The sequence below is a fragment of the Pezoporus wallicus genome, unplaced genomic scaffold (genome assembly GCF_028554395.1).
Source record: "Pezoporus wallicus isolate ANWC-B61680 ecotype Strahan unplaced genomic scaffold, APGP_CSIRO_Pwel_v1 contig_3817, whole genome shotgun sequence".
Taxonomy (NCBI): domain Eukaryota; kingdom Metazoa; phylum Chordata; class Aves; order Psittaciformes; family Psittacidae; genus Pezoporus; species Pezoporus wallicus.
Window position 1 is genome coordinate 12,430,079 of NW_026635157.1, and position 26,368 is coordinate 12,456,446.

At 40.8% G+C, this 26,368-nt stretch overlaps 1 protein-coding gene across 4 annotated transcripts in view; it reads right to left on the bottom strand.

Moving 5' to 3' along the window:
- The window catches only part of NCOA7 (nuclear receptor coactivator 7), an 83,627-nt gene that overhangs the window by 13,691 nt on the left and 43,568 nt on the right, over positions 1-26,368 (bottom strand). For 2 of the 4 annotated variants that reach the window (XM_057409229.1, XM_057409210.1), the window contains 7 exons: positions 13,099-13,178; positions 12,148-12,255; positions 10,635-10,733; positions 9,480-9,605; positions 6,981-7,165; positions 4,543-5,609; positions 2,944-3,112 (listed from right to left, as the gene is read on the bottom strand). In XM_057409229.1, coding sequence (XP_057265212.1) covers positions 2,944-3,112; positions 4,543-5,609; positions 6,981-7,165; positions 9,480-9,605; positions 10,635-10,733; positions 12,148-12,255; positions 13,099-13,137 — 1,793 coding nt within the window. In that variant the 5' untranslated portion in view covers positions 13,138-13,178. The remainder of the gene's footprint in view (positions 1-2,943; positions 3,113-4,542; positions 5,610-6,980; positions 7,166-9,479; positions 9,606-10,634; positions 10,734-12,147; positions 12,256-13,098; positions 13,179-26,368) is intronic. The other 2 variants (XM_057409219.1, XM_057409234.1) reach the window with 2 other exon arrangements.

The following is a 26,368-nucleotide window of genomic DNA, read 5'->3' on the forward strand; positions in this document are numbered from 1 at the left end:
AACTAGTCAATGCTAAAATGAGGAAATTATTTGTTAGGACATACCCTTATAAACAAAGAAATTCTACATTATTATCTCTGTCCCTAGTGTAAGGCATTTACTTCTGCAAGACCTTGAGGACACATGTGTGACATAATTACTGATCTACTACCACTCAAAATACACTAGGGTGGAAAATCTACAGACCATTTAAATGTAAATCCACACAGTAAGAGCACACACAGACTTACCTTCTAATACTATAAGCTATTCCCATTGCAAAACTTCTCAGCAAAAGAATCAACCTATTAGTGTCCTCTCTGCTTCGCTGAACCTGACACGAAGCTGCCCTACACACAGTAATCTGTATATAAGGCAGCTCCAGATGCCCACCACCCCCATTACGTGCTAAGGTGAGCACCACTGTGATCAAGCAGGCAGCACAAAGCAGCTCATTAGTCACTGATTAACTCAGCCGTGCTGTGCAAGTCATGGGGCCATGCATGCCTGGACACTCAGCACCCGGGAAGGCATGTAGGAAGAGAGATGACCTACAACAGTCGCAAAAGGCAGATAAGACTTACTGGCAGCTTTTCTAGATTATCACCCTAATCTCAGTATTAATAATGTTTCCAGAGGCTTCCATGCAAGTACATCTCCACCCAAGTGCAGCCATCCTGCAGCCTGCCGAGGCCCGGAAAGCAGTAGCAGTCTGCAAGAACAGCTCTGCTGGGAGCAGTGGGCTACAGAGCCCAGGCTCAAAATAGGGCCATTTTCACAACTAATGACAGAAACACTAAGAGATCATGGAAAAATGTAACTGTAATTAAATATGAAACAAAGGAAGATTTAACTTACACAGTGGTTACAGACATGCACACCAATTTCTTCACAATCACAGTCCAGGTTTGGTTTTGGTTTTTTGGTTGGTTTTGGGTTTTGTTTTTGGGGGATTTGTGTGTGGTTTAGGGGTTTCTTCTAATTATAATGAAAGGTTAAGAAGCTTCACAAGATACCATGACTGCACTGGACAAAATGTGTTTCATTTATGCTGCTTTACAGGCAATGAGACAAGAATAGTAATCTTGTTATTTTCATACATAAATATAAATTGCATTACAGATTTTTTTAAACTTAGTAAATTATTCTGATAAATTGTATCAAAAATACATTGCAAATCAATCCCAAATGCTCTACTGTCCATGGCACAGTCAAGATGCAACACTGATAATTTTGTACTATGCAATACCAGTGCAAGAACATCACAGGCAGGTAGGAATCGATGCATTTTGATTTGAGAAGGCATCAGAGTGTTTGGTGAAGACACTGACTTGTTAAGCAAAGACATGTCTTGCATTAATATGAAGGAGTGAGTCTCGCTTTTAATTTTTGTCCCAAGTTCTACATGATTTTTTATGTACCTCTGTGGTGTTAAGACAGGTGTGCATGAATAGCACCAAAATGACCCAACCCCATGCTACATTCACCACTAATTTTGATCATGATCTGAACAGCAGCCAGGACATCAAAGATCTGGCCTCTCAGTCAGCATGGCCAAGCACTGCTGAAACATCCCACTGCAGAAATTACTTTTTCCACATTCTAAAAACTGAAAACCAATCAATATCGCAGTTTATATATGGGTTGGGTCCCCTCACTATTCAGAAAATTTCTGCCTGTGTAAAAACAAGTTGAGAAGTCTCTTTCCAAGTTTGTGGTAAGATGCTTAACAGATAGAGCAATGATCAGAGACAATCTCTCTTCAGCTCAGCAGCTTTATTCAACATTAGATACACTACCCCAAAGCAATAAACTGACCTTGTGTTATGTTACAGCATCACTCCAACTCCTTTAAGTATTTACTCACACTTCAACCTAGAATTTTCTGAACCTGCCCTTTTGCAATCCCCAAGGAGCCAAGGACTGGTTCAGCAGATAGCAAGCAAAACAAAAGCTATCTTCAGCTACACTCCCAATGGCCGCATTCCAGCTGGATTTAATTTCTCCTCCTCCTCCCTGTGTCCTCCTCCCTGCTGGTCTGTTCAAAACACTAATTTCTAAAATACAGGAAATAAACACTTAAATCAACACACATGCTACAAATTTGAAAATAAAATTAAATATTCTGGAAAACTATTAAAAAAAGTTACTGAATCTTAAAAGAGACACCTCTGAGCTGGATCTCCAGTTCAGATTCTTCCTTCCTGGAATTTAATTTACCAGAAGTGTGATCACTGATTTCCCTGTTTTGGTTCATCAACACTAGAAAATTGCTTTAGCTGCCTTTTAGGAACAGAGGGACCAAGGATTTGATTCCTCACTGCCAGTGAAAATTCTCATGTGATTTATGTGTAAAAATCACATAAATCTCTTTGTTGTTGCTGTTGTTATAGTACTATTTAGGCATTTATAAACACCTACAGGCACATAAAATGTTAATGGATTTTATTGTGAAAGAAGGTGCCTTTTTTTTATGGGCCTGAAGGCAGACACAGCCACACCCATTCAGCTGGGAGTGTTTCCCTTTTCCAGATGATGCCCTTTGCTCATACGAAATAACAATTGTTTTAGGACTGGCACCCTAATGGATTCCTTGCCTCTCTTGCCACTACTCCCCTTTTTCCCTTTCCCTCCCTTCTCAGACTACAGCCAAAACCCAGATTACCCCTCGGTGCTTTTATTGTATGCTAGCTGCACGTATACCCCTCTTTTCATCTTCCAAGTGGCACCTGATCCTTTCTTCCTCCCCACTGGGAGCCATATTAAACCAGCAACAAATACTGCTTTATCGCCGGTATACAATGAAATGAGGGTAGCCCTCCCCTCATCTTAGCATCCTTGCTTCATTTCACACCTTGGACCATGTAGGAAAAGTCAGATTCAATTCTAGGAAGCACTACACATTTAAAAAAAAAAACAAAACTAAGAGACAAACACAGTCTTGTGCTAGGCACTCCAGCTTACCTTTCCCGAGGAACAGCAAACCAGTACTCTGGTTGCTTTATCTTTTTGCTGTACTGTTGAGACATAGCAGTGCTCTGAGATGCAAAGGACTTTCTCATAGGCTTGCCTACTTTAATGCACAGAAACATTGGAGGAGTCTTGCTCTTCTCCTCTTTTGAAGGAAGCATATCTAAATAAGAGACAGAAGAAATGGGCTGTTTACAGGCAAGTACAAATACTGCAGATGATAAAACATTATCACAAAGATTAATAATCTTGCACAAAGGAATACTCAGAGGCACCATACACAGAATTACACCTGATACATCATTCAGTAGCAAAAGCAAATCCTTGTTCATCCTAAACTGTGCCCATCCCAATTTCTTCACAGCCTGTATTCTTCTCAGCTGTGCAGCTATGTACAGAATAGCATATGATAAATCATAACAGTAAAACGACCAGGCTGAGTGCAAATGGCACACAAAGCAGGCAAGTGTTTGACTGGGCTCAGGAAACCCTTCAACTTGAAGGGTAACCCGGCACACATGCACACAAAGCCGATCAGCTCCTTAACTCCGACAGTTAGCCAGCTACACTAACACCTTTTGTCTGCACAATGCAGGGCCAAGCAAAAGAGCAGTCTAAGTTCCTTAGACAGCTAGTGCAACAAACAGTTGCTTCTTAAACAATAGCCTCAATTATACTGAAGTTGCCTCCTTCATTTTAAGTGTACACGCACAGCCTTCCCCCCCCCCAGGAACTATCACCAAACACAACTTAGCAAGATATACACTCTTCCAAAAAACAGGAAAGTAATTTTAAGAACAACTGATTTTAAAATTAAGACTTCCATTCTAATTATCCCACATCAGCTGATATGAATCGAGGGTTATGTCCACTGGTTCATTAAACTACCAGGAGATGAGCATCAGTGCTCCAGGATGGACTAGTGTTTAGAGGCACCAGGCTGCAGCAGAAATAGCAATATGTGTACACATTACCTAAACCAAGACCTTATTTTGTTTATGCTTTCCAGTAACAGCCTGAATTTTTTTTATTATAATCCAAAAACCAATTAGGACAAAATGATCAGGCAGTAAGACTCTACATATATTCCTATTTATCACTTCTTTAAGGGTTTCCATAGCATGAAAGACACTACACAGATGCAATTAGTGTCAAGAATACTTTGGTACCCCCCATAACAGCAACACACTGCTACTTCAGATACTATCAGATATTAACTGACAGAATTCACTGAAGCAATAAAACTTACCAATACAGAGTGACAATTCCTAGGCTATGAAATGTCCCTGCCAGTAATGTAACTGAATGACATTTTCTCCTTAAAGCCAGTAAACAGAGGTAAATTATATAAACACAGATCACTGAATATGGAAAATACTCACAAGCTACTTCTCAAACTAGAACTTTAGAGTATTCAAAAGGGTTGTTTTCCTCTAAATAGCAGATAATTAAAAATAAAATATGCAAGAGTCAAAGAAAAAAGAAGCAGGTATTACAGAAACAGGAACTTCAGAGCAGAAGGCTATAAGTTCAAAAGTTACCGTCAGAATGCTGTCCAAGTCTCAGAGGAAACAATGATAACCAGAGACCTACCTTCAATTGGCACTTGAATTTTCTGCAGCAGCCACAGTCTGATTTCTGATTGATTGTCTAACTGTGTTTCTTGACAGGTCTTGTCTATAGCTGGTACTAACGAAGAGTCCACAGACTCTTTCAGATCCTTTTGCTCTGCTGCTGCTGAGCTGCTTTCTAATGAAGGTGCTTTCCTTTCAACACAGCAGGAATCAAGCTCCATACTTTTAACTGTATGGACTTCATTAGCTTGGGACTTTGAACAGCTAAGTGTAAGGTCTATGCCAACTGCTTTATTGTTTTCACCTTTCTGGATTTCAGCCTTGTGTAAGTCTTCAGATGACTGAGACTCATTCCCATCCTTATTGAGGTAAAATTCAATAAGTTTATCTTTCTCTAGCTCTTTCTTAGTGTCCAATGCAGTCTCCACCTTACCTGTTGGGGAACTGACACATTTGTTTACTTCTGGAATAACATCTTGCTTTTCACACAGCTCTAAGTCTAAGTCAGCTTTAGGTTCAACACTGTCCTTTTTTTCCAAGGAATCAACTGTCAATTGCTCCTGGCCTTCTGTAGTGTGTATGGTTACCTGCTGCTTAGTTCTCCCCAAGTCCCTGGGGTCAGCCAGCAAGCTTTCCATTACTGAGACTTTCTTGTCCAACCCTCTATCCACATGAGATGACGTCTTTTCCAGCTCAATGAAGTCATCCTCTCCTTCTCCCAAAAGGGATTTTTCTTTGGTTTTGATATCTGAAGCATTTTTTTCCCCAGAAGGTTCCTTTGCACATGGATCCAAAGCAAACCTTTCCAAACGTTCAGTGGCAGTGATGTTGTTGGAAAAATTCAGTGACTTCGACTTGATTGAGCTTGTACTCTCAGATGACTGAAGAACTTCAAAATCAGCAGACTTCTCCTTATCTGAAGGCTTTATCTGTTTGGCACCCAAAGCAATGGATGGATCCCCATTCTGCTGCCTCTTTTCCTTGCTAAGGGATTTGAACTTGCTGAAAGGATTGATGTCTTTCTCAGAAGATAGGTCTTCCCATTCTCCTGGCCTGTACAGAGGACAAAGATCCTTTGGTATGTCACTGTCAGGGAAAATGACGGATGTACATATGATGTTAAAAGTAAAATGGAAACAGAAAAAAAATCGGAAAAGAAAAACTAAATAATATACCAACTTAACTGAAGCTCTGAAACGCAATAAAAAATTTCTCCAAAATAAATATACATCAGGGAAAATAAGTGACTTGAAAGAAAATGGAGAAAAATGCAAAAAGGATAATACCAAAATAAAAGGAGTAAGCCATTTGGCAGAATATGCCACATGGGTGAAGAAATGGTACACATGTAATAACAATGTGCAAGTCATCAGAACTTCAGTAACTGAAAAATCACAGGACATGTATTCAGCTGCTGGGATTTAACTCATAACAATATTAATATAGTTATTTCCCACACCACCCATGCTTCCCTAGTCAGCACAAATATATTTTTTAGAAGAAAGCAAATCACAGATAAGCTGTATACCATTTGAACATGTTTAGTGCAAAAGAGTAACAGGCAAAGGAGTTGGAGTTTCTTCCTTTTATTTTTTCTCTAGCACTCAAATGTAGTGTTTGAATGCAGACTTCCCCAAAGACCTGTTTTTAAAGCAGGACAACCATAAAACATTTCAGAATGAAAAATTCTTAAAAACTTAACAGTATACAACTTGAACTCTTCATTGCCACTAAGAAGTCTGAGGTGAATGAGAATACAAGATTCTCATCACTTAAAGGTTACTAAGAGGGTACTAAACACTCTAGTAATGCGTGTAACAAATATCTGGAATGTTTTTCTTGAAATGAGAAAATGGACAGAAGTAGATGAATTTCACTGATCAAACAAGTGTTGCCTACAGTGACAAACCTTGCTTACAACAAATACATAAGCAGTGCCTAGGCTATGCATAATAAAAGCAGTCCACCCCAGAAAGTCTATTATGTATTATAAATGGTAACTATCAATGCGTTTCTGGTTCTGAAGTGGAAATATTCCACAGACCGGTATTTCTCAAAGTCCTGAAGATGGAGGTAAGGTGGCTATTATCTTCAAAAGTTTTAAATATTCCTCTCGGAACAGCCCTGGTAACACAACAAATGGTCCAAACTGAGATGGTCCAAGAGCCCAATGATGGCAAGCCATCAATGCTTTTAATTATTGCATTTTACTCATCTCCTTTGCACACTGGTTGTCACATTCACGACCCATTTTTCTTTAATGCCACTGAAGTGTTCTAAAAGGCAAGTCTAAGAACAACACAAGTGAATCATTCCTTTGCTGGCACTTTCCTCCCCTGATTTATTTTATTCTGCTGCATCAAAACACTTTCCTTCTGTTACTCCCTGTACCCCCTCTTTATGCATGACCCTTACTGAAAATCTGTAAACTTAAGTTCAGGGAAGAACACTCCTTACGATGGCAATGCATCTTTAATCTTCATGTGAGAGATGTCATTGTAGAGAGCAATTGAGACAACCTCCTCCATGGGGCAGATGAGCCCATATTCTTCACAGCCATTCTCAATTACCAGAGGATCAGACTTATGTGGGTCAAACATGATATTGTTTGGAGTTACTATCATGACTCCTCCGACTACACCCTAAAATAGGAGAAGGAAGAGTTAGCACATTACATGTACTTCACTTATCATTTGGTATTGGATGTTACATTACTATCCTAAAAAGAAAAACCTCTCTCCTACCTCTTCATATACCATCATGCAGTGTTTGCTACCAAAACATTTTAAATCAAACTAGACATCGTATGGAGAACAAGGAAATAATTGCTTAGTAACATGCCAGTTCCTGGCTGATAAGAAAGAACACCTGAACTGTTCAACTTCCAGTACTGGCTTCTACAGGCTGAAGCTGCAGACTGTAATCAATCTCAGACAAAACAGATTAGTGGATTAAATAAAATAAAATAGAATATTAATAATAAAAAAGTACCATTTTATTCTAGATACAGCCACCTTCATTTGATATATGAATTTAGATGCAATCAGCACACTTGAAGGCAGTTTTACTCATGGAAAAGTCAAGGTTACTACTTCCTATGCCAAGCTATCTTATAGGCCTCCTTGATGTGCTCTCCCTACATGAAAAGCACTTCTATATATAAGGACCTGATATGAAACAGTTTCTCCCTAATTTAGAAGCAGCTTCTACCACTGATTCAAGCATATTTTGCATGGCTGTAGAAGACAAAAAGTCTTCAAAACATACACTGGCCATGGACTTGATAAGAGGCTACATCAGCCATTATTCAGCCTCCAACCATGACAACTGACCATTTTTCAAGGTTTACAGAGGATGGAGCAATGTCTTGCTTCTGTACCCTGTCATCCAGACAAGCTACAAAATTCACCAGACCAACTCAGAAGCTCTATGTAAATCATGATGTCTAACAAATAGGAGCTGCAGAGCAACAAGACTGACCTACTGTAGATATTATTAATTATCCAAAGTCTTCCACAAGACAAGTCAAGGAAGACTAACAAATAGGCAGGTAAAGGACCACAAGCTTGGTTTGTTGTCTTTTTTTAACCTTGTCAAGCTGATGGCTTGGCACTGGCAAGTGGGTACATGCATGCCTGCTCCTTTATAAAGCAAAGTGTATATGTATTTCCCATTTGCTTCTCCTGTATGACTCGCATACACATGCCTAGTTTATGTTTGGATGAAAGAATCAAAATCAAGTGCAGAGGTTTCTCCCACAGGTCTGTATTAGCCAGAAGAACAATACATCAGTAGGCTGTACCTCCTACCCAGCCACTGCAGGAAGCAAGGAAACAAGGGATTTTAGCTACACTGGCAAAAGAGCCATCAGATTGTTCTGACCGCAAATTATTTTTTCAGTCCTGCAGCCATAAAACTGGCAAGCTGTATCCTCTGCACCTAGCATGCATCACATAACAAAGCAAAAGTACTGCCCTAATTTACATGCAAGGCATCAAGTAGGCCTCTGTTACTTTCCACAAAACAGCAGATTGAAAAATTGCAGAGTGGTTTAGTACAGTCTACATCCACTCGATGCGAAAAGAAGCGAGAAACTGCAGGTGTAAACACATCCATCTTACAATAGTCAGGACTAAGGGAAAAGTATGTTTAAACTACAATGGTTAGCATCTCCAGTATTACAAATTCCAGAGAATTTGAAAATCCAGATGTCTAACTGAAATTAGAGTCAACAAGAGTAGATATATCAAAGTAGACAGTTCAAGAAGACACTGTCTTGCAGCCTTGAGAAGAGGGTAAAAATACTGCCCAAGCTTTGTGTCATTGTTTCTAAAACGACTGCTGTAAGATTTAGGGTTGCAGTCCTAGTGGGAACATGCATGTTACAAGAAAGCTTGTAAGAAAAAAAAAAAGGTTATATCATGCAATATTTATCTTTTTATTAGGATTTGCATGACTGATATTCATTAGTGAGTACAGAAGCAACATAGATGTATTTGAAAATACTGCTCTGGAAGCAGTTAAAATTTACCTTGAAGTCATAAATGAAATAGGTAAGTATGTGCTCATTTTCTGAAGCTGTTGCTCAATGGGATGGAAGTGAACAACTAATCCTGATGTGACATAGCTCTAAAGAGCAGCTTCTCTGTGTATCTAGCAACACACTCTTAAACAGATAATTCTCGTAAAGTAAGATATGGTAAGGGAATGAAGACATAGAAGAGGTATTCTTTCATACAGCAATTATTACAGATTAGGCAGCTGAAAGAACAAAATGATACAGCATATTACTACAGTACCAATGAACACAGCAGTGACAGATAAAGCTACTGTAACATTTACACTCTTTACAAAGTGGAGCATGTTTTACTCCCCCAGTATCCATCTCTCACTTATCCAAACAGATTTCGCTTCTAAAGACTCCCAAACAATGCTCAAAAGCCTGGTTCCACCTACCTTACCATCTGTGAAGTAACGACAGTTCATTTTTAAAAATTTGACCACCACAGGCTCATCCTCTTCTGAAGTAGAGGACAGGACTCTCTCAACTGGTTTGAAGGCCTTTCTTGCCAAATCAGCATCCTTAAAAAAATAAAAGGCTCAGTGCAGAGCGGCAAGACCAGAATCGTATACTTTTAGGTTCTGGGCAACAAAAGGCCAGGTTCAACCAACCATTTTCCTTTCGCTTAAGGAAGAAAAACAGTGGTCACATATGCACACTCCCCACAATAGCATGTGTGGAAGAAAAACCTCATAGCATGGCAAAAAACCTCCGTATAAGTAACGGGCAAGAAATTACAAAATGCCACAGCAAGTCAGCTCACCAAAATTCAGTGAGGCACTCTTATTTTATGAGAGGGCCAGTCCTGCCACCTTATCTACATTGAAGACCTCTGCACACAGTGAGTGCACTGGTGGGATTCCCCATGCAGGAGGCACACTGCAAGACTAACGTAAAACAGTTATTCACTCCAGATTTCTCTCCACTTTCCTTTTCATTAGTTATGGATTTGAAATGTCGTAACTGCTTTAACATTATCAGGCGGACAGCTAAACTCCCTAAAACAACTATCTAAAGTAATCATGGCCAATCACCCTTCTAAGGAAAATGAATGATCAGCTACGCCAAGGCTTTCACAAAGATTAAATTCTATACAGAAGTACCACCATAATATGCTCAACTAGAAAAAAACCTGACTGCTCAGACTAAACTAACAGCCTCTGAGTTCAAGGTTGCCAGTGCAGGATAAAGGCTCTGGACTGCAGAGCAGCATAAAAATCTCCAGGGTGAAACAACAAATAATTTCTCATATTTAATTTTTTATTATTTAAAAACTATACACTACACTATTTTCAATTGCTTTGACATGCTCTGGGCCCAACTGAATTTGTGCTGCGTGTCTATGCTTAGACAGAATTCCCTTAATTTGGAATATTTTAAAGAGATTGTAAATTTTGTTGTACAGGAAATTAAAATTAACGTTACTGAATACACTTACAAGGCGTGAACTGTAACCTCAAATATTTGCTATTTACACAGCTTTGAATCTCAGCTTCAGAATCAGAAATTAATTTCTGAGTTGAAGACCAGTGAAGCAATGTTTGACTTACAGGGAGTTTATCATATTCAGCATCTGATGATGAAGGAGAAACGGGAGCACCAGCATTGAAAGAGAGCCTCGCAGCGCTTGTTTCTGGCACAAAGAGAATCTAAATACAAATGCACATGTCAAAACAGTAAGACACAAGCTTTAAAAAGTTATTCACTATAAATACTAGAAAGGCAACCCAGTACTGATCATTCACAATTGCAATGCACTCCTTATTCTAGAGTCTCTCTTCATAGGAGGTGATGGTGGGGCATATGCAGATCTAATTAATTACAAGATCTAGCTCTACACTTTGTTTAGCAGGACAGGCAAGAAAATAAAACATTTTCCACAGACTGAGAAGCTCCTTTTCCCTGCCAAATTTACAGTCTCTGGTCGTCTTGCAACTATCGCAACTACAAAACAAGTAACTGCAAAATTACTATTACTAGTCATTAATTTGTAACAGCAAATTCTGGTCCAAAGAAAAGGCCATTGCTGAAGATGGGGGATTTTTAGTGCTAGAAGTTTGTAACACCTCACTATAGGTTGGTTTTTTCCAAAAAAATATTTGCATTTCTAAATGTAAAAGAATTTCTTTATACGAACCAGCACTTTGGCATCATGTACTACATTTAAAATAAACACCAAGCAAATAAAATAAACCTTATTATGCAACTGTATATAAAAATATAATGCTTTAATTTTCACATTCCCTCACAGTGAACATCACAGATTTTTAGTACAACAGTACTAAAACTGCAGTACTGCTTTGGACCTCCACCCCAAATAAAACCACAGTCAGATGTTGCAAGTGCCAAAGTCAAGAAAGACACTTCTAAAATTAAAAAAATGTTCACAGTTTTGTTTTAGACAAAAACTGTTCAGAAAAATAAACCCATTTTCTTTATGCCAATTTTTGTCTGCTGGGTGTTCTTAGGCAAGTCATGCCATCTCTTTGTGCCTGCCTCAGTTTTACCAGCTGGGACACTCCAATTTCTTTGTGAAGCAGAAGTAAAGATCTGCTCTTCCTGAACCAGGTGTTAGCCTTCACATTTGCTTTTCCATTACCTAACTCTCCCCAAAACAGTCTATCTCCATTTATTTCTCATCTCACAGAAGAATGACTCATCCCCAACATAACAGCAAAGAGCCATTTCAATTACTGTATCTAACTCTCTAATTCTTTAATGTATTATACATAGCATTTATCTAAGCTTCCCAAGAATTCTACCCTCTTGCAACAGCTACATTACCCTCTTGAGCTTCAGAGTCCTTTGTAAGCTTTAGTGACAGCAAATAAATAACAGAGGTCAGATACAGCAACTACAAAGCTCCCCCCCCAACTCCAGGCAACAATCTCCCCTTTGAGGGATTTACATTACTGTCCATTACGCTGGTATCCAGCTACTTAAAAGATACGTGAAAGCAGTAAAAAGCTTTTAAATACACAGCAAATAATTAGGTTTCAGGTCCTTAAAAGAAAACAACCAAAACCAAACAAACAAAAAAGAAAAACAACATAAAAGATTTACCTGGCCTGGCACAATTGTCTGTGTGAAAAGTTTATTGAGCTCCACAAGCTTGTTTGGTGTGATGTTAAACTTTAATGCTATGCTGTTTATGGTGTCCTGATTCCCAGCCTGAAGAAAGAGTTGAAGCTTAGTATACCATACTTAACACATTCAGCACAGCAGAACTAAAAGCATATAACAAACTGGTTGCAGTAGTTTGATGATCTTAACACAACCTCTGTTTAACAGGTTACATGGTAAGCGAGCATCAATAAAAGAAAAAAAAAATACACTGAACTATACAGCAGATATAATGGAGAAGTGTTACAGATGTCCCTCCTTTCTCATAAAACTTTAAAGCAGAACCACCTTATTTAGAACTGGTTTGGCAAGTGGGAAAAGGACAAACACTGCAAAGTTCATTAAACCTTCAGCAGTCACAGCGTTCAGGCATTTGTGCTGTTCTAGGCTGGGACAGATGCTCTGCACGATGGAGAGTGAGGTGCAGCTCCCACTAAGGAACCTGGCCACTCATACAGACTTTCTGGGCAGAGCAGGCCTTCTGAGCCACTGCCGCAGCACACTGCCACCCTGCTTCAGCTTAGAGAAAGAGGTCTCATATCACCTCAGGACCAAGCACAGACCAGGCAGCTGATGACCCAAGCAGCACTGTGGAATGGAAGTATTTTTCAGGATAACAAATCAATTGCTCTAGTAAAAAGCCACGGTGCAGGAGTAAAAATAGGACTGGCAGTTGCAAGAAGAGGCAGAGAACCTGGGTTGAACAGTAGTTCAGGATGTGAGCCTAGCCCCTCCCATGCAATGATATTTGGAGCAATCCCTACTAAGACCGGTACAAGCTGTAGCCAGTATTCATTTAGTGCTTTCAGTTTTGTACTATTGGCCCCCTCTCAATCTCAACAACTCCATTTTCAGAAAGCAGACATGAACAAATCACACACTGATACTTACAGTGTATTCTATGGTACCATGGGGTTTCTGAGAAACCATTTTTTTCTCTTTCTTTTCATTGGTTTTGTTTTGATTGTCATCTGAAGAGGAAAAAAAAAGATTCAAGTATTCAAGTAATTGACTTTCATGGTGTTTGCCTGTCAACGTGTTTTGAAAAACATTACAGAATTTTCAAATTTCAGCTGTGAACAGGAACAAGAGGACACACAGAAAATATCTATTAGACCTTAAAATTGCACTGCAAGGCAAGCAAAATTTCATCAAGTACAGCAGGCTTAGTATTCTTGCAGGATCTCTGCAAGAATAATGTATACATAATACATGCTCCCATGGTTTTCTCCATGATTCCTACACAATTCACCTGTTAGATACAGGTACTTTGTGTGATGAGCTGCTATGAAGGCTGAGGTAGAAACCACCAGATGAACGTATGCACAGACACTGCATCAGTACAACCACAACAAATCATGGTTAATCACCACTTCACCACCAATACATCATATTTAAGTACTACTTTAAACTCTGAAGGTAAATGTATGCCAAGAGTCCTGCATAACAGGCTTGCATGCAGTACAGAGTCAAGAATCAGAAGGTATAAAGCTTATTTAGAAGACATTTTCCATCAGCTGCAATACACAAAACTCCCTGCACTTGCAAGACTCAAAAGGCACTCATGAGCTCTCAGCAGTATGAGCAGGGCAGCTATTTCCAGTTCTTACTGGAGCAGAGGGCAAGCAAAGCAGAGGACGAGGGCCAATGCCCACTGCCCAGCTAGCCCCAGCCCCACAAGGCTCCCCCTGCCCACCCAGAGCCCAGACCCACGTACCTGGGGGTGGTGAGGGCGGCACACAGCCCCAGCTCCAGGAATGGGGCTGGGGTGCAGTGAGGCTGCGCATGGCCGCTCTGCTTGTCCAGCTTGCTTGCTCCTGGCCCCTCGGAAAGGTCCTGCTGCCAAAGGCACGGGGCTACAGCCCGGCCAAGACAGGGAAAAGAGACAAGGCAAGGCAGGGCTCGGCCTGGCAATACCAGCACCCAGGGCCAGGAGCAGAGAGATGATGTGATCCTGGGAAGACTGCTCCTGCTCTCCAAGCTGGCAGCTCCAGGAGGAGATCAGGGAGGAAAGGATGGGGAATGGCAGCACAGGGCTTCTGCCTCGCATTCAGGCTTTGCTGCAACCTTTGCTATTTCCAGACACCGAGAGGCAGATAGTAAAAAGAAGGGCGAGGACTCACCTGGTGCACTGTAATGTACACAAGAAGAAAGGAGGGGCCTGGAATCGAGCTGCACCTGACCCTTCTGCCGGCCCATTTCCACAGCAAGGTTAATGCTGGGGGCTGCCTCAGCATCTTCCAGAGGCTACATGGTCAGGGGCGGTCTCCTTCAGTTACCAGAGACTCACAAGAGATGAACACACATCAAAGCATTACTGCAGGTGTACATCCCACACACACACTACCTGCCAGGGATGTGGGCAGGAGAAGCACCATGGTTAGCAATACAAGAGACAGCAAAGATGTTTTTCCCACAATGTAAGAGGCGGAAAGCATGTAGAGACTAAACACACACAATTTAAGTACATGTGGATAGTACACGTGGCATGAAGGACAGAGGTAGGATGAGGGAGATGAGGCCTTTCCCTGATAGCATTTTGGAACAGAGCATCACTCAATGATCTCAAACTTTTCACCTCTGAGAACGGAGACCCACAGTAAAACTTTTAAATATTTCCAACATTGTCAAACCATCCTCCTCTGATCAAAGTCAAAGCAGTCTGTGGTGAAGGATGGAAAAACGGGTAATGACAACATCAATGACAACATCAGCAGGGCACAGCATCAAGCCACCAGAAACACAATGCTAACATAACAAAGATGCAGCAAATTTTTACATACAACTGGCAATATGGACACAATTCTGCCTGAACAAACTCCCTCATCTATCCATGTGTGCATTCATGCTATTTTGTGCTACAAAAGAGATACCACTTCAATTACTCCAGGTTAACGAGAACTACATATCACACCCATGCAGGCAAACTACCCAAGCTGCCTGTGACCTATCACTGGAGACTGACAAGGAGGGTTTATAGGTAGACTTCATCTTCTAGTAAACTATTTAGTCTAGCTGGAAAAAGTACACAAGTTTTCAGATATGTTAACCCTTGCTTAGCTCTGAAAGAGCACACAAGGTAGGAAACAAGAGCAATTATTTCATACTAACTAGACAGACATCAGTAAGACCTTGAGGTGGGGGATAAAGTAGCCTAGAGAGGGAGGTGGGGGGACAGATTTTGTAAGCCCACTTACTGTATATGTAGAGGACAAAGTCACAAATTATGTTCTACATGAGTGGACACATCAGAAGGGTAGGAAGCCTGGCTAAGCAAGCAAAACACCACAATACACTATTTCTCCAGTTCCATTATACTCTCTCAGTTCTCCTCTAGGAAGTCAAATGTTTTCTGACATGATGTGAAGACAACTAGCTCTAGTAGTAGTCCCAAAGGCACTCAGAGCACACGGAGACCTCAGTAACCACATTTCTTTCAGACATAACTTTAATTAAGAGACCCACATCTCTGCAAGCTTTAAAATAAATGCCACTTCTTGAATAAATAAATGGCTACTTCTTGAACTTGGACATATAGTGGTGAAGTGACTCACAGTTCTGCCTCCCAAGTTTCCCTACACATATACTGAAGATGGGACTGCACAACCATGAGAACTGACTAGGTGCTAATGCAAATTCGGTCACACTGCATTTTTTAGGGAAGGGGCAGAGTGGGTGTACTGAACCTCTCCATGATTCCAGGAAACATGTAAAATCAGAATTATGCATAAGCAGTAAAATCAATTAGAAGCATAAAGCCAAGAGAGAACAGGCAGGAAAATTCAGGCCTATTGAAAATACATGTCTAGAACAGGATCTTTTTCTGCCTTTATTATTGATATATTTATACTTAACTTAGTTTCCGAGCAGACTGCTCATATTTCATTTTGCAATGCTATGGAAAACCTTAGGGAAAAAAAGAAAAAAATATCTAGGAATAATTTGGAAAGCAACTACTGAAGGATTACAACAAAGAGGTCAATCAGTTATCATCCAAAAGACCTTGACACACGATAGGAGAATTACACCTCTTCAACTATGTAAATAGCTGTGTAAGTAGATAGAATAGGTCAAGAAGCATCAAAAGAACCCCAGGCTGCCCACAGTGACATGCAACGCGCCACTGCAAGACGGTACAGCAACATTACAGACTAACCTGTTGCTGGCCACCATCAGTGTGAGGTTTTGCAGTGCTGGCAGGGACACCTGAACCTGCCTGACAGTTTCTGAGCCATCAGGTAGGCTGATGTCTGGCAATGCTAACAGGAATGCTGAAGTAAAACAAGGGGCCAAAGGACTGACCACTTCCCACACCAGGTAAACAAAGTCTCTAGCCCGAGAAAACAGAGGCAATGGCATACTTGGACCTGAAGTCCATTTTACTCATTAATCTCTGTCTTGCCAAAGACTTCAGCATCATGTAAATACAGAATTTTCTTCCCCTCACTAGCTCCCTTGTCTTCGAGAAATCATGGCTTCCCCACAGCAAAGGAGCAATGGGGCACTAAACTGCACAGTCCCTTCAATACCTCCACACTGGTCCTATGCCAAGGAGCCCCACAGCAGCACTGCAACCACACTGCATAACCAGTGCTTACTTTCTTGTACTTTGTACTTGATTAATTTCACTGAGCATCCTAACTGATGTTATTTTCAGGGTGAATAAGTAGACAGTCCTTATTCACATTCTGCATGCCACTCACAGTGTCACAGATCTCCAGTATTTTCTCTATTTCACTTTTTCAGTTTAACTAATACTAGCGTACTTTAGACTTTCTCTCATCACACAGGCTGTCCTTCTAGTTAGCTTTTCTTCTCCTACCCCATCTTTTCTGAGATGAAGGAAAACCAAATGCAGATTTTAAAATGAAAAAGAAAAACATTAATTTGTGTAATGACATAGAATTTCCTTAAAACTGTAAGATATTAGTCATATTTTTCAACGCTGCCGAGTACGTCACTGCTGATTTAGGACATTCCAGTCTCTATGACAGATTTGTTAAGACAAAATAGAACTATATTATCACAGTCTAGCAAAGCACCAGGATCAAGGAGTGAAAACCTGAAGGTAGCTTAAAAGAATCTAAAATTCAATAAATTCAGGGCAGAAGGGCTATCACTTGGAATAACCTAATCAGAGTACTGATAAGAAATTAAGCAAATAAGGCCTCCTGGGGTAGTTACCTTATCAGTAAATGAGGCCTGATACCAACTATCTTGACAGAGAAGGAGTAGAATAAGTATCACTTAAGTCATTCTAGAGAGACACAGAGACCTAAAGAATATGAAAGAAAGTCCTGCTTGGGCTGGTAGAGAAGGAATACAAATCAGTTTATCCGAACAACTCTTTTCCATTTCTGCTTTCGAAACTGACATTTTCATAACTTTAAGCAATGCTGTTACGTACAAGGTCGTATAGAGGATGATATAATTGTGTCTCCACAAGCACCTTTCTGGCTCTTCTCATGGCCCTTGAAGTGAACTGAACAGCATACACACTAAAAATATTAATTTTTAATAGAAAGTCTTTCTCTCAGCTCACCACCACTACAAGGGCCAAATCCCTGTTTTGAGACCCTCTGACATTCCAGCACTTCCCAGGTGCCACAGCAGCTTTCTAAGAAGAGATATTACCCCTCTTTTAGCCAGCTGCAGCAGCTGGGGTGCACATCAATAAAAATGTGGCCACCTGATCAGAGCTATCTCCCTGAGGCAGCAAGTTAGACATTTTCTGCTCAGATTTGGGTAGTGGATTGCTACCATGTTAGAGAAGAGAAAAAACCCCAAAACAAACAACCCCCACCACCACCATCTTGGTTGTCTGGCTTTCTACCCTGCTTCCCCATTTTCCCCACAGCCTTCTGCCAAGCCCTCACCTTGCTTCTGCATATTTTTCCTCTACTGAATTATATTACCATTTGGCTTCCTCATTCTCTACTGCTGAAGTCACTTAAAACAAAAAGGCTGCTGTCATCTATCACACCACACTTGCGCTCCTTCACTAGTGAAAATTCTCCTGCCATAAGAGAATAGCAATTCCTCGATCAATGCAAATCCAGGCACATGATTCTTAATTATCTATGCCTTAAACAGCTTTTCATTGTTCTCAATAAAAATTGATCGTGGTGATTCTCCACTAGGATAAGGAGATCACCAGAAAACACAGGGCCCAAACTAAAATGACAAGGAGTTCAAGGAACTGATATAAAAAAAGGTAGTACCTTCTGCTATACATAGGTCAGGTATTTTAAGGCACGTTTAAATAAGAATCTGGCTACTGACATTCATGCAATATTCATATACTGCGGCCTCTACATGAAAAAATACAAATATCATAAAACCCCCACCACTCAATTTCGGAAGGATGTAGTTCATGCCCTTCAACTGCCAAGAGGAAAAATGGACATATTTCTGTAAAGAAACAGTGAGAGGCAGCCAACAACCCAGGGCTTTAGCTCTAAATCTCAGCTGGAAAACACTGTGACAAAAGTTGAAATATAGTGAAATTAGAGTATTACTGACGCTGCGTGTCTCCAGGCACCAAGAACGCAGCACTGAAGAGGGGTAATCAGATGACTCTTTATATTGAATACTAGGGTCAGAAGGGAAGTTTTAAGGAAAGCATGCACAGTGCTGTGAGAAGCAGGGCATGCAGAGGATAGGCAGTGAAGCCAGAGGGTTCCTGACATTTGCTCTAGGTGCTGTCTGAAGACACAGGAAAGATTCATGTCAACCAATAACCTTGTATCAGACAGAAAACAGACATACTTCTCCAGGTAGAGACCAGTACTTAAGAAACAGGTCATGGTGACGTTTGCCAAAGCACAGCAAGCCTGTAGGGAAAGTCATGCCATGAGATGCATGCGCCTTGTTGATGAGACTGCCTCTGCTCCAGCTCCACTGAAACTTATCCTGGGAAAAAGGAGATGAGTGGCTCCCAGAGAGCTCTCTCCCACCTTTGTCCAGATGCAAAGCAGCATATCTTCAATGTGAAGTTTGGAGTCATGGGAAAGAAGAAAGGGGAGAACACAAATACATGGGCTGAAGGGTCCTTGTAGCCAAAAATAGGCAAGACAGGGCTATTGTGAGAGGTAAACAGTTTTCTCATAGAGCAGCAAATATAGGTGGGGAAAAAAAAGAAAAAAAAAGAAAATCCAGAGAATTCTTCAGGACCCCAAATATACTCTTCACATTTGACAAGGATCAGGCTTTGCTGCTAAATACACATTAGGAATAAGTTAAGATATGTATCAGCTGGACAGGAGAATAGCTCCCAGCTGGAATTATCGTATCTGTCTTTCTTTACCCTTAAGTAAACCGGTTACACATGCTTTTCTTTTGTGCTGGGGAACATGTCCTACATGGAGCAGATGCTTTGTGTCCTAAGCCTCCCTGAGACCGACTGGGTGCGTGAGCAAACATCATCTCCAGCCGCCTGCGGATCAAAACAAAGATCACATTCCCTTTTGAGTTTCAGGCAGAATTGTAACACACACTGAGACTGTTTTTAAACAGCTGGTAAGATTTCAATACATAATTTTGTGTGTCCTTAGGGAATGTAATGCACAGAAATGTAATTATCTTGAACATCTCTCCAAAGGAGAGAGAGTGGTTCGGTGTTTCAAAATGTGAACGGAAAACAGGTAAGAGAAAGCAAACTCATTTCTGTTAGTCACATTGTTGGGGAACAGTTGATATGATTTTAAAACCAAGTCCCCATGATGCATCTGGAATACTTCTGTAAGCAAAGTTCTTGCAGACACAACTGAACACCTCTTTACACAAGGGTGAAACACACACTGAGACTAAGCAAAAATCTAATAATTGTTAATTGTATTATTAAACCGTACGTGGCTTTGCTTTTGGAAGAGATGTAACTGATGCTGAGATACCAATTGCTCCTTCATTTTGGGTAGGATTTGCGTAAGTACTTGGATCAAGTTTTCCTGAGCAATGTAGGGGTCTGAAGTAACTGCACCACCACTCATGGAGATTTTACACTAGAGCAATCTGAAATTTTCACTCCTTAGTTTATTGCAATTGACAATTCACACTGCCATGCCGTAACACTAGAAAATGTTTGTTTAATCACCAAATGCAGGTAAAGGGTAGCGCCTGCTCAGATGCCTTAAGCTGAACACAACCTGTACATCTGTAGACCTTTGTGACTTGGCCAAGACTGTACAACTGGAGCTGAGCAAGAAACTTCACTGCAGAGGCAGTCTAACTTTACGTTATAAATCAGGCGTTTTTCAACTTGTACAAAATACATAATTCCCAATTTGTATTTGTTCAAGGCAGCTGTACAAATGAAAGACAGAAATCTAAGCGATACAGGAATTAAAACACACAAAAGGAGAATACTTCGGAGAACAGGGGGAAAAAATGTGAACAGCTCTTAAATTAGAGTGTATTTAGAGCATACTAAAAAACTGAAAGTAGCCATACAAGACCTTGAGCTCAAAAGCAAAATCAGTACTGCTTATGTAGAGGAAAGCATTTACAGGATGAACCAAACTCCTCCATATGCAAATACTTGAAAGAAAACTAAAGAATCACATGTCAAGAGTCATTTGATTTCAGTGTAAGTGATGCAATAAGAAGAAAACCCACACAGCTGCTGACTTGACTTCAGCAAAGGTGCAGTGGCCTAGAAAATCAGTTTGGTAGCTTTTAAACATAGCTTACTTTTAAGCATATTTTACTTAAGGCAGAACCCAGGACTGAAGTTTCAAAGACTTAAGAAGTTAGACCATAAAGAAGTAAGTATACAGCTTTTGTGCTCTGTATTCCTCATTATTCAACAATGACAGTGACACCAAATTCTACTTCAGGGCAGGCACAGGAGTATGGTTTCAAGAGCCAAATGAATAGCTCCTAAAAGGAGAGTAGCTGTTCTCTCCTCACATCTCTTTCTACCTTGGACTCTGGCTCTCATTTGATCTCACAGAGAGATATCCCAACTGGTTAAAAATAATTATCTCAACCTTTTTCTTTGCTGGTCTAGTGAATTGACCCATTTTAACTTGTGGTCAGATAAATGTCAGTGCCAGTTCAGAGGGAGAGCAAAAATGTAGTTCCTAGCAGAGGGAGGAAGCAAGAGACCTAACTGTTCACACTGGGAACATCAAGCTCTTTGTGGCACTCAGCAGTAGCCTGAAACTATTGCCTAAGAAAACTATAGTCAGCAGACATACCGACATCGCCTAAATCTAGCTTGGGATGCTTCAAGAAATAATTTTTGAAAAAAAAGCCTTTTTAGGCATATGAAACCTATTTTTGACTTGTGAGGGACAATCAGAAAGATTCAGATGGCATAAAGTCAATAGGTTTTAGCAACAAGTTGGTTGACAAGACAACAGTAAGGAGGATTAACAGATTTAAGAGGGAAGAAAGCACCCATTAGTTTTGAAATAGAGCTTGACCAGTTTAGTATTTGTAAGGAATTATACAATTACTATCTCTAGGAATTACACAACTGTTACTACAGCAAAGAACAAGATACAAGCAGCTCCTCTAGTACCAGGAACAGATTGGTAATATAAGCATCATGGAATTACAAGTTATACATACTAACAGCAGAGTTAATCTTGCTTCTATTACTATTTCATACATTTTCTAGAGTGCTATTCACCATTAATCACGTTCATATGTAAGGTTTCAGCCTAACCAACACTATTTCAAAATGCAACAGTATACAATTTGGATTTATTCATATTATGGTATAAAAACAAGTTTTCAGTTCCTCATTTCTGGGGAGTTTAAGTTTTTGGATTATGCTTTAAAACAGTAGACAGTTTCCCAGCTTTTGTTTCTGCACATCCTGCATTAATGTATAAACTCTCACCCCATCCCAACCTGCCTAATCCTCCCAGAGTGAGGCAGCACTTCACCAAGCTGGTGCCAGCACTGAGGAAAAGAGAGGAAAAGAGCGAATGAGGTTGGAGGAGAAAAAGGGGATGAAAATAAAGAAGGGTAGGAGTGACTGGAATAACCAGCCCCATCACAGCTAAAGCAGTGGGGTGGCAGATCCAGGTCCTAACTCTATTCCGCCCTTTAGAAAAAGGACAATTGTTTTCTCTCTTCATGGTCAATCCCATGTCTGTTATATGTTAGCATAATTCTTTTTCTGAAGGCTGCCTTTAGTTCCTACTGATGCTGCCTGGATACAGAGACATGGTAATTTTAACTTGCATTCCACAGCCAGGTGTCCTTCTGCACACCGCTGCGTATAGACAAAGCAGTGGCGTAACAAAAGGAGATCTCGTTACATAAAGCTTTAAGCACAACATTCAAAAGGAAATCCACAGAAAATTTCAAATGGGAAAACATCTGCAAGTGCTCTCCTGCATTTTGCATATACAATCTAACTATACTTACTGTGGAAGTACTTGTAACCATGTATTTATTCTGGCCCTGGATAGTCACAGTGAAACTCTGACATGCCTGTAACAATACAAAGTGATGGCCGTTTCTGTGATAGGAGCTTGTTCTCACACGCTCTGGATAACTACATTACGGTATCATGAAAAATATGGATATGATTTAGCGTAAGGTGTCCCTGCCCACAGCAGGGGGGTTGGAACTAGATGATCTTAAGGTCCTTTCCAACCCTAATTATTCTATGATTCTATGACTCCTCCTGATCTACTTTTCATTTATCACTAATAATTGTCTCTCCCCACACAAAAGATGGCCTGCAGCAATGGGTGTCTACTACTTAAAGGCAGCTTAAACAGCTACCAGCCATGAGTTCTACAGCTATTAGGGATATAATTACACAGCATGTGGGTACACATGGCTGTTTTCAACCTTAGAAGTGCAAACACCAGCCAAAGCAAAGATGCAGCAATAGGAACTTCAGCATGGGCTGCTACTGCTGTGGGGGGTACGCATACAACAAGAACCCCAGAAGTGCATTATTATATCCTCCAGACTGCCTGGCAACAGTATGGTCTAGCTCCCCACTAGCATGATTAGCATTATAGAAGTACACAATGTTAAGTCAACCTTCCACAGAAATACCAACTTGCATATGACAATTCAGACCCCATCCAGAGTTCAGCTTTACTCACATAAAAGAAATTCAAAGATTCACACCATCTACTGTCACTTCTTCCAGTTTCTAGCTCAGGACAATTCAATCAACCCCAAGATCCCTGTGTTTGACAGTCCACCTGCAAAATATCCTGCTATGCTTGTGTGTTTCTGTAGGAAGAAGGTCCTCTTGGGTGCACTGATAAAGTGGAGCTACAGGACAAAATGCATTTTGTGCTTCACCAGACTTATCATCCAGCGGGGCCTTAGCTGCCATACCATCTCACAACAGAGACCACGGACTTCAAAGAGAAGTCATATACACCCCAAAAGTTAGGAAGGTGAATTACATGAATGAACTACTTTCCCTGGACTTCTTTAAAAATCTGGGAGAAATTTTCAGTTTAATAAAGACAGTAATAAAGTACCTGATAAGTGCTCCCTTGAATAGCTTTTCCCACCATTATTCAGTAGAGTGCAGTGTACATCACCCATCACCTGCAGGTGTCTACTCCATGCAGGTGTTGGTGCTACCAACTCATAATCAAGATCAAACTGCACAGCACAGCTGAAGTATGTCAATCTTTGAATGCTCTACAGAAATATGCTGTGTTACTGGGAACTGCAAGAAGCAAGGCACACATATCCCTAGATCAGAGAGACAAGGTTGTTCTTATTTTCTGTCACTTGCCCAGATAAGCACTTTAGACATTTGGTATCTGTGTGGTCAAGAGCCCAATTCTTGTGCAAACTCTACATCCCATTTTCAGTGGTGTGGCAGATGACATTACCTGTGAACCTTGCTCAGATGTCAGTGCCTAAATTCACCTACCACAAAAGCACCACCATAAAATTTCTCACTGTCCACTGTATCAGGGACTCAGACACAGTACAGAGTGAGGAAAACCAGTCTAGCAACAAAGCAGGGCTGCGAGAAGGAATACTTAGGCATTACAGAAAAAGACATGCATGTTTTAGAAAACTGTTAACACTACACATGCTGTTTTCCTTCATTCATTTTGCTGCTTGAACACACAGCACCTTGACTGGGAAGGCTCTGCTATGCAAGTCAAGCATGACATCTCTTCAAATCACACGCTGCATGTACCGCTTGTCTATTGGGCTGGTGATTACAAAGTCATAGCTTAAAAATATAGATGAAAATCACAAAGACTCTAGAGATATGGGACATGCCCTACTTTTGTGTGCAGAGATGACATCAGCATCTGATGTGTTGCTGACCACCAGCACTTCATCATATAGCTCCTCAGCTGCCACAGAAAAGAGCAATTCAGTTTATACATGCTACTGATCCCAAGTGTGACTTGCTGAGTCGCATCACAGACATTGTGACAGACTGATGAGATGTGAGGAAAAGTCAGTGTAGAAAGCTAGGAGCCAGTGTTACAAACTGAAAAAGGTGCGACTTAACTTCGTATTATTATTTAAACGCATGTGAAAGGAGTTCTGCTTTTCAGAACATTTGGGTGAACTTCTAACAGTGTATTTCATGCACAACATGGGAATTTGTTAAAGAAGAGAAATTAAAAGCCTGCCTTGAAGATACCGGGCTTGAGTTACATAGACTCCCTGAGAATGACTCCTCATGCCTCTGCTTGGAGACCAGAAGATCTGCAATATGACTTCAAATGCACTATCTCATGCTCCTTATGTACTTGACTTAAGAATATTCCTGTCTTAGAAATCTTACAAATGTAATCCTCATTCTGCAACTGCAAAGAGAATATTCTGCCTCTTCTCTGTGGGCAGAGATCCCCCAGAGAGCTACAGGGAGTCACGAGGCAGGGGGAGAGACTTCAGCACTGACATACCAGGGTGCTGCAAAGAACTGCTTCAGGTACCCAAGGCATGAGTCCTGGAGACCTGGGTGAGGGAAGAGGCAAAGGTCAACAGCCCTCCCAGAAAATGATGATGAGAAAAGCCTGTGCGAGTCCAACCCTTTCTCCCAGGACAAGACACACTACCAAAATCATCTCCAATGCGCTGCACATCCCCTGCAGCTATCCAGAGTAAGAGCGCAAGACCCAACAGGCAGCTGGGAAAATTCAGACTACCCCAAACATGCTGAGCCAGGGAATACTGGAAGTGAAGCACTCGCTAACTGCACAGACATGTTTGCCTTCATTACCCCTGGCAAAAATACGACAATTCTCTTCATTAATTCTCTTGACACACTTCCCTTTCCCCTCCTGCACACAAACACCTGCCACATCCTGGCAGTGTGCTATGTGACCAACTGCTCCACAGCTTTCCTCCCTTCCCTCAAGGGCCACTTTTCAGAGATGTTAAGTGCATCTGCGTTTATATATAATTAAGAACATAAATGCTCACTCTTCCTGAAGATTCAGGCTCTGGGAAAAGAGACAGCCCTTGGAAATGCATCTGGTTCTTTCAGCAGCAAGATCAGTTTTAGCTTATCAAACACCAGTCATGTTATCACCCTAGTCTGACCTCAGCAGAATAGGTCACAGGACATCACCATCTTAAATTTTACTTTAGTAACTGCTATAGTAGAATATAACTTTTAAAAAACACTGAACCCCAGTATTTTTCCCAGTGACAGAAATTCCACTTTCGAGTTTTCTGCCTCAATAATTACTGCTACTGTTAAAAAGGTGTCCCTGATTTCTAATCCTTGCTTGTTTCTCTCTGTCTCCTAAGCCTGCTCACCCTGCTAAAACTCTTTGCTATGATATTTTAATTACTTACACAAGTAATTTAGGGTAAAGCTCTGGGTCTTTTTTCCCCAAGAACAATTCTAACTGAAGGAGTCTCTCACAGCTTTCTCTACTCCCCCAAAATTTGCTTCCTCCCCAAGCTGTGCTGAACAGAGCTTGCAGTAAATCAAGTCAGAGATTCTGAGTCAAGAGCAGAAACATTCCCCGTCCCAGCACCCTGGGTTGTGGAGGTTCAGAGAAGGATAACAGTGACAAGTAAAGCAATGAAACAGCTTACAGGTAAGGAATACCAATGCTCCTCAGTCTGGAAATGATGGAAGAGGGGTATTTTATAGAGAGAGGAGTATAAAAAAAAAAAAAAAAAAGGAAAAGAAAGAACCTTAGGAGGCCTGGAGGTGGTGACTAGGTACTGACTGTTCAACTTC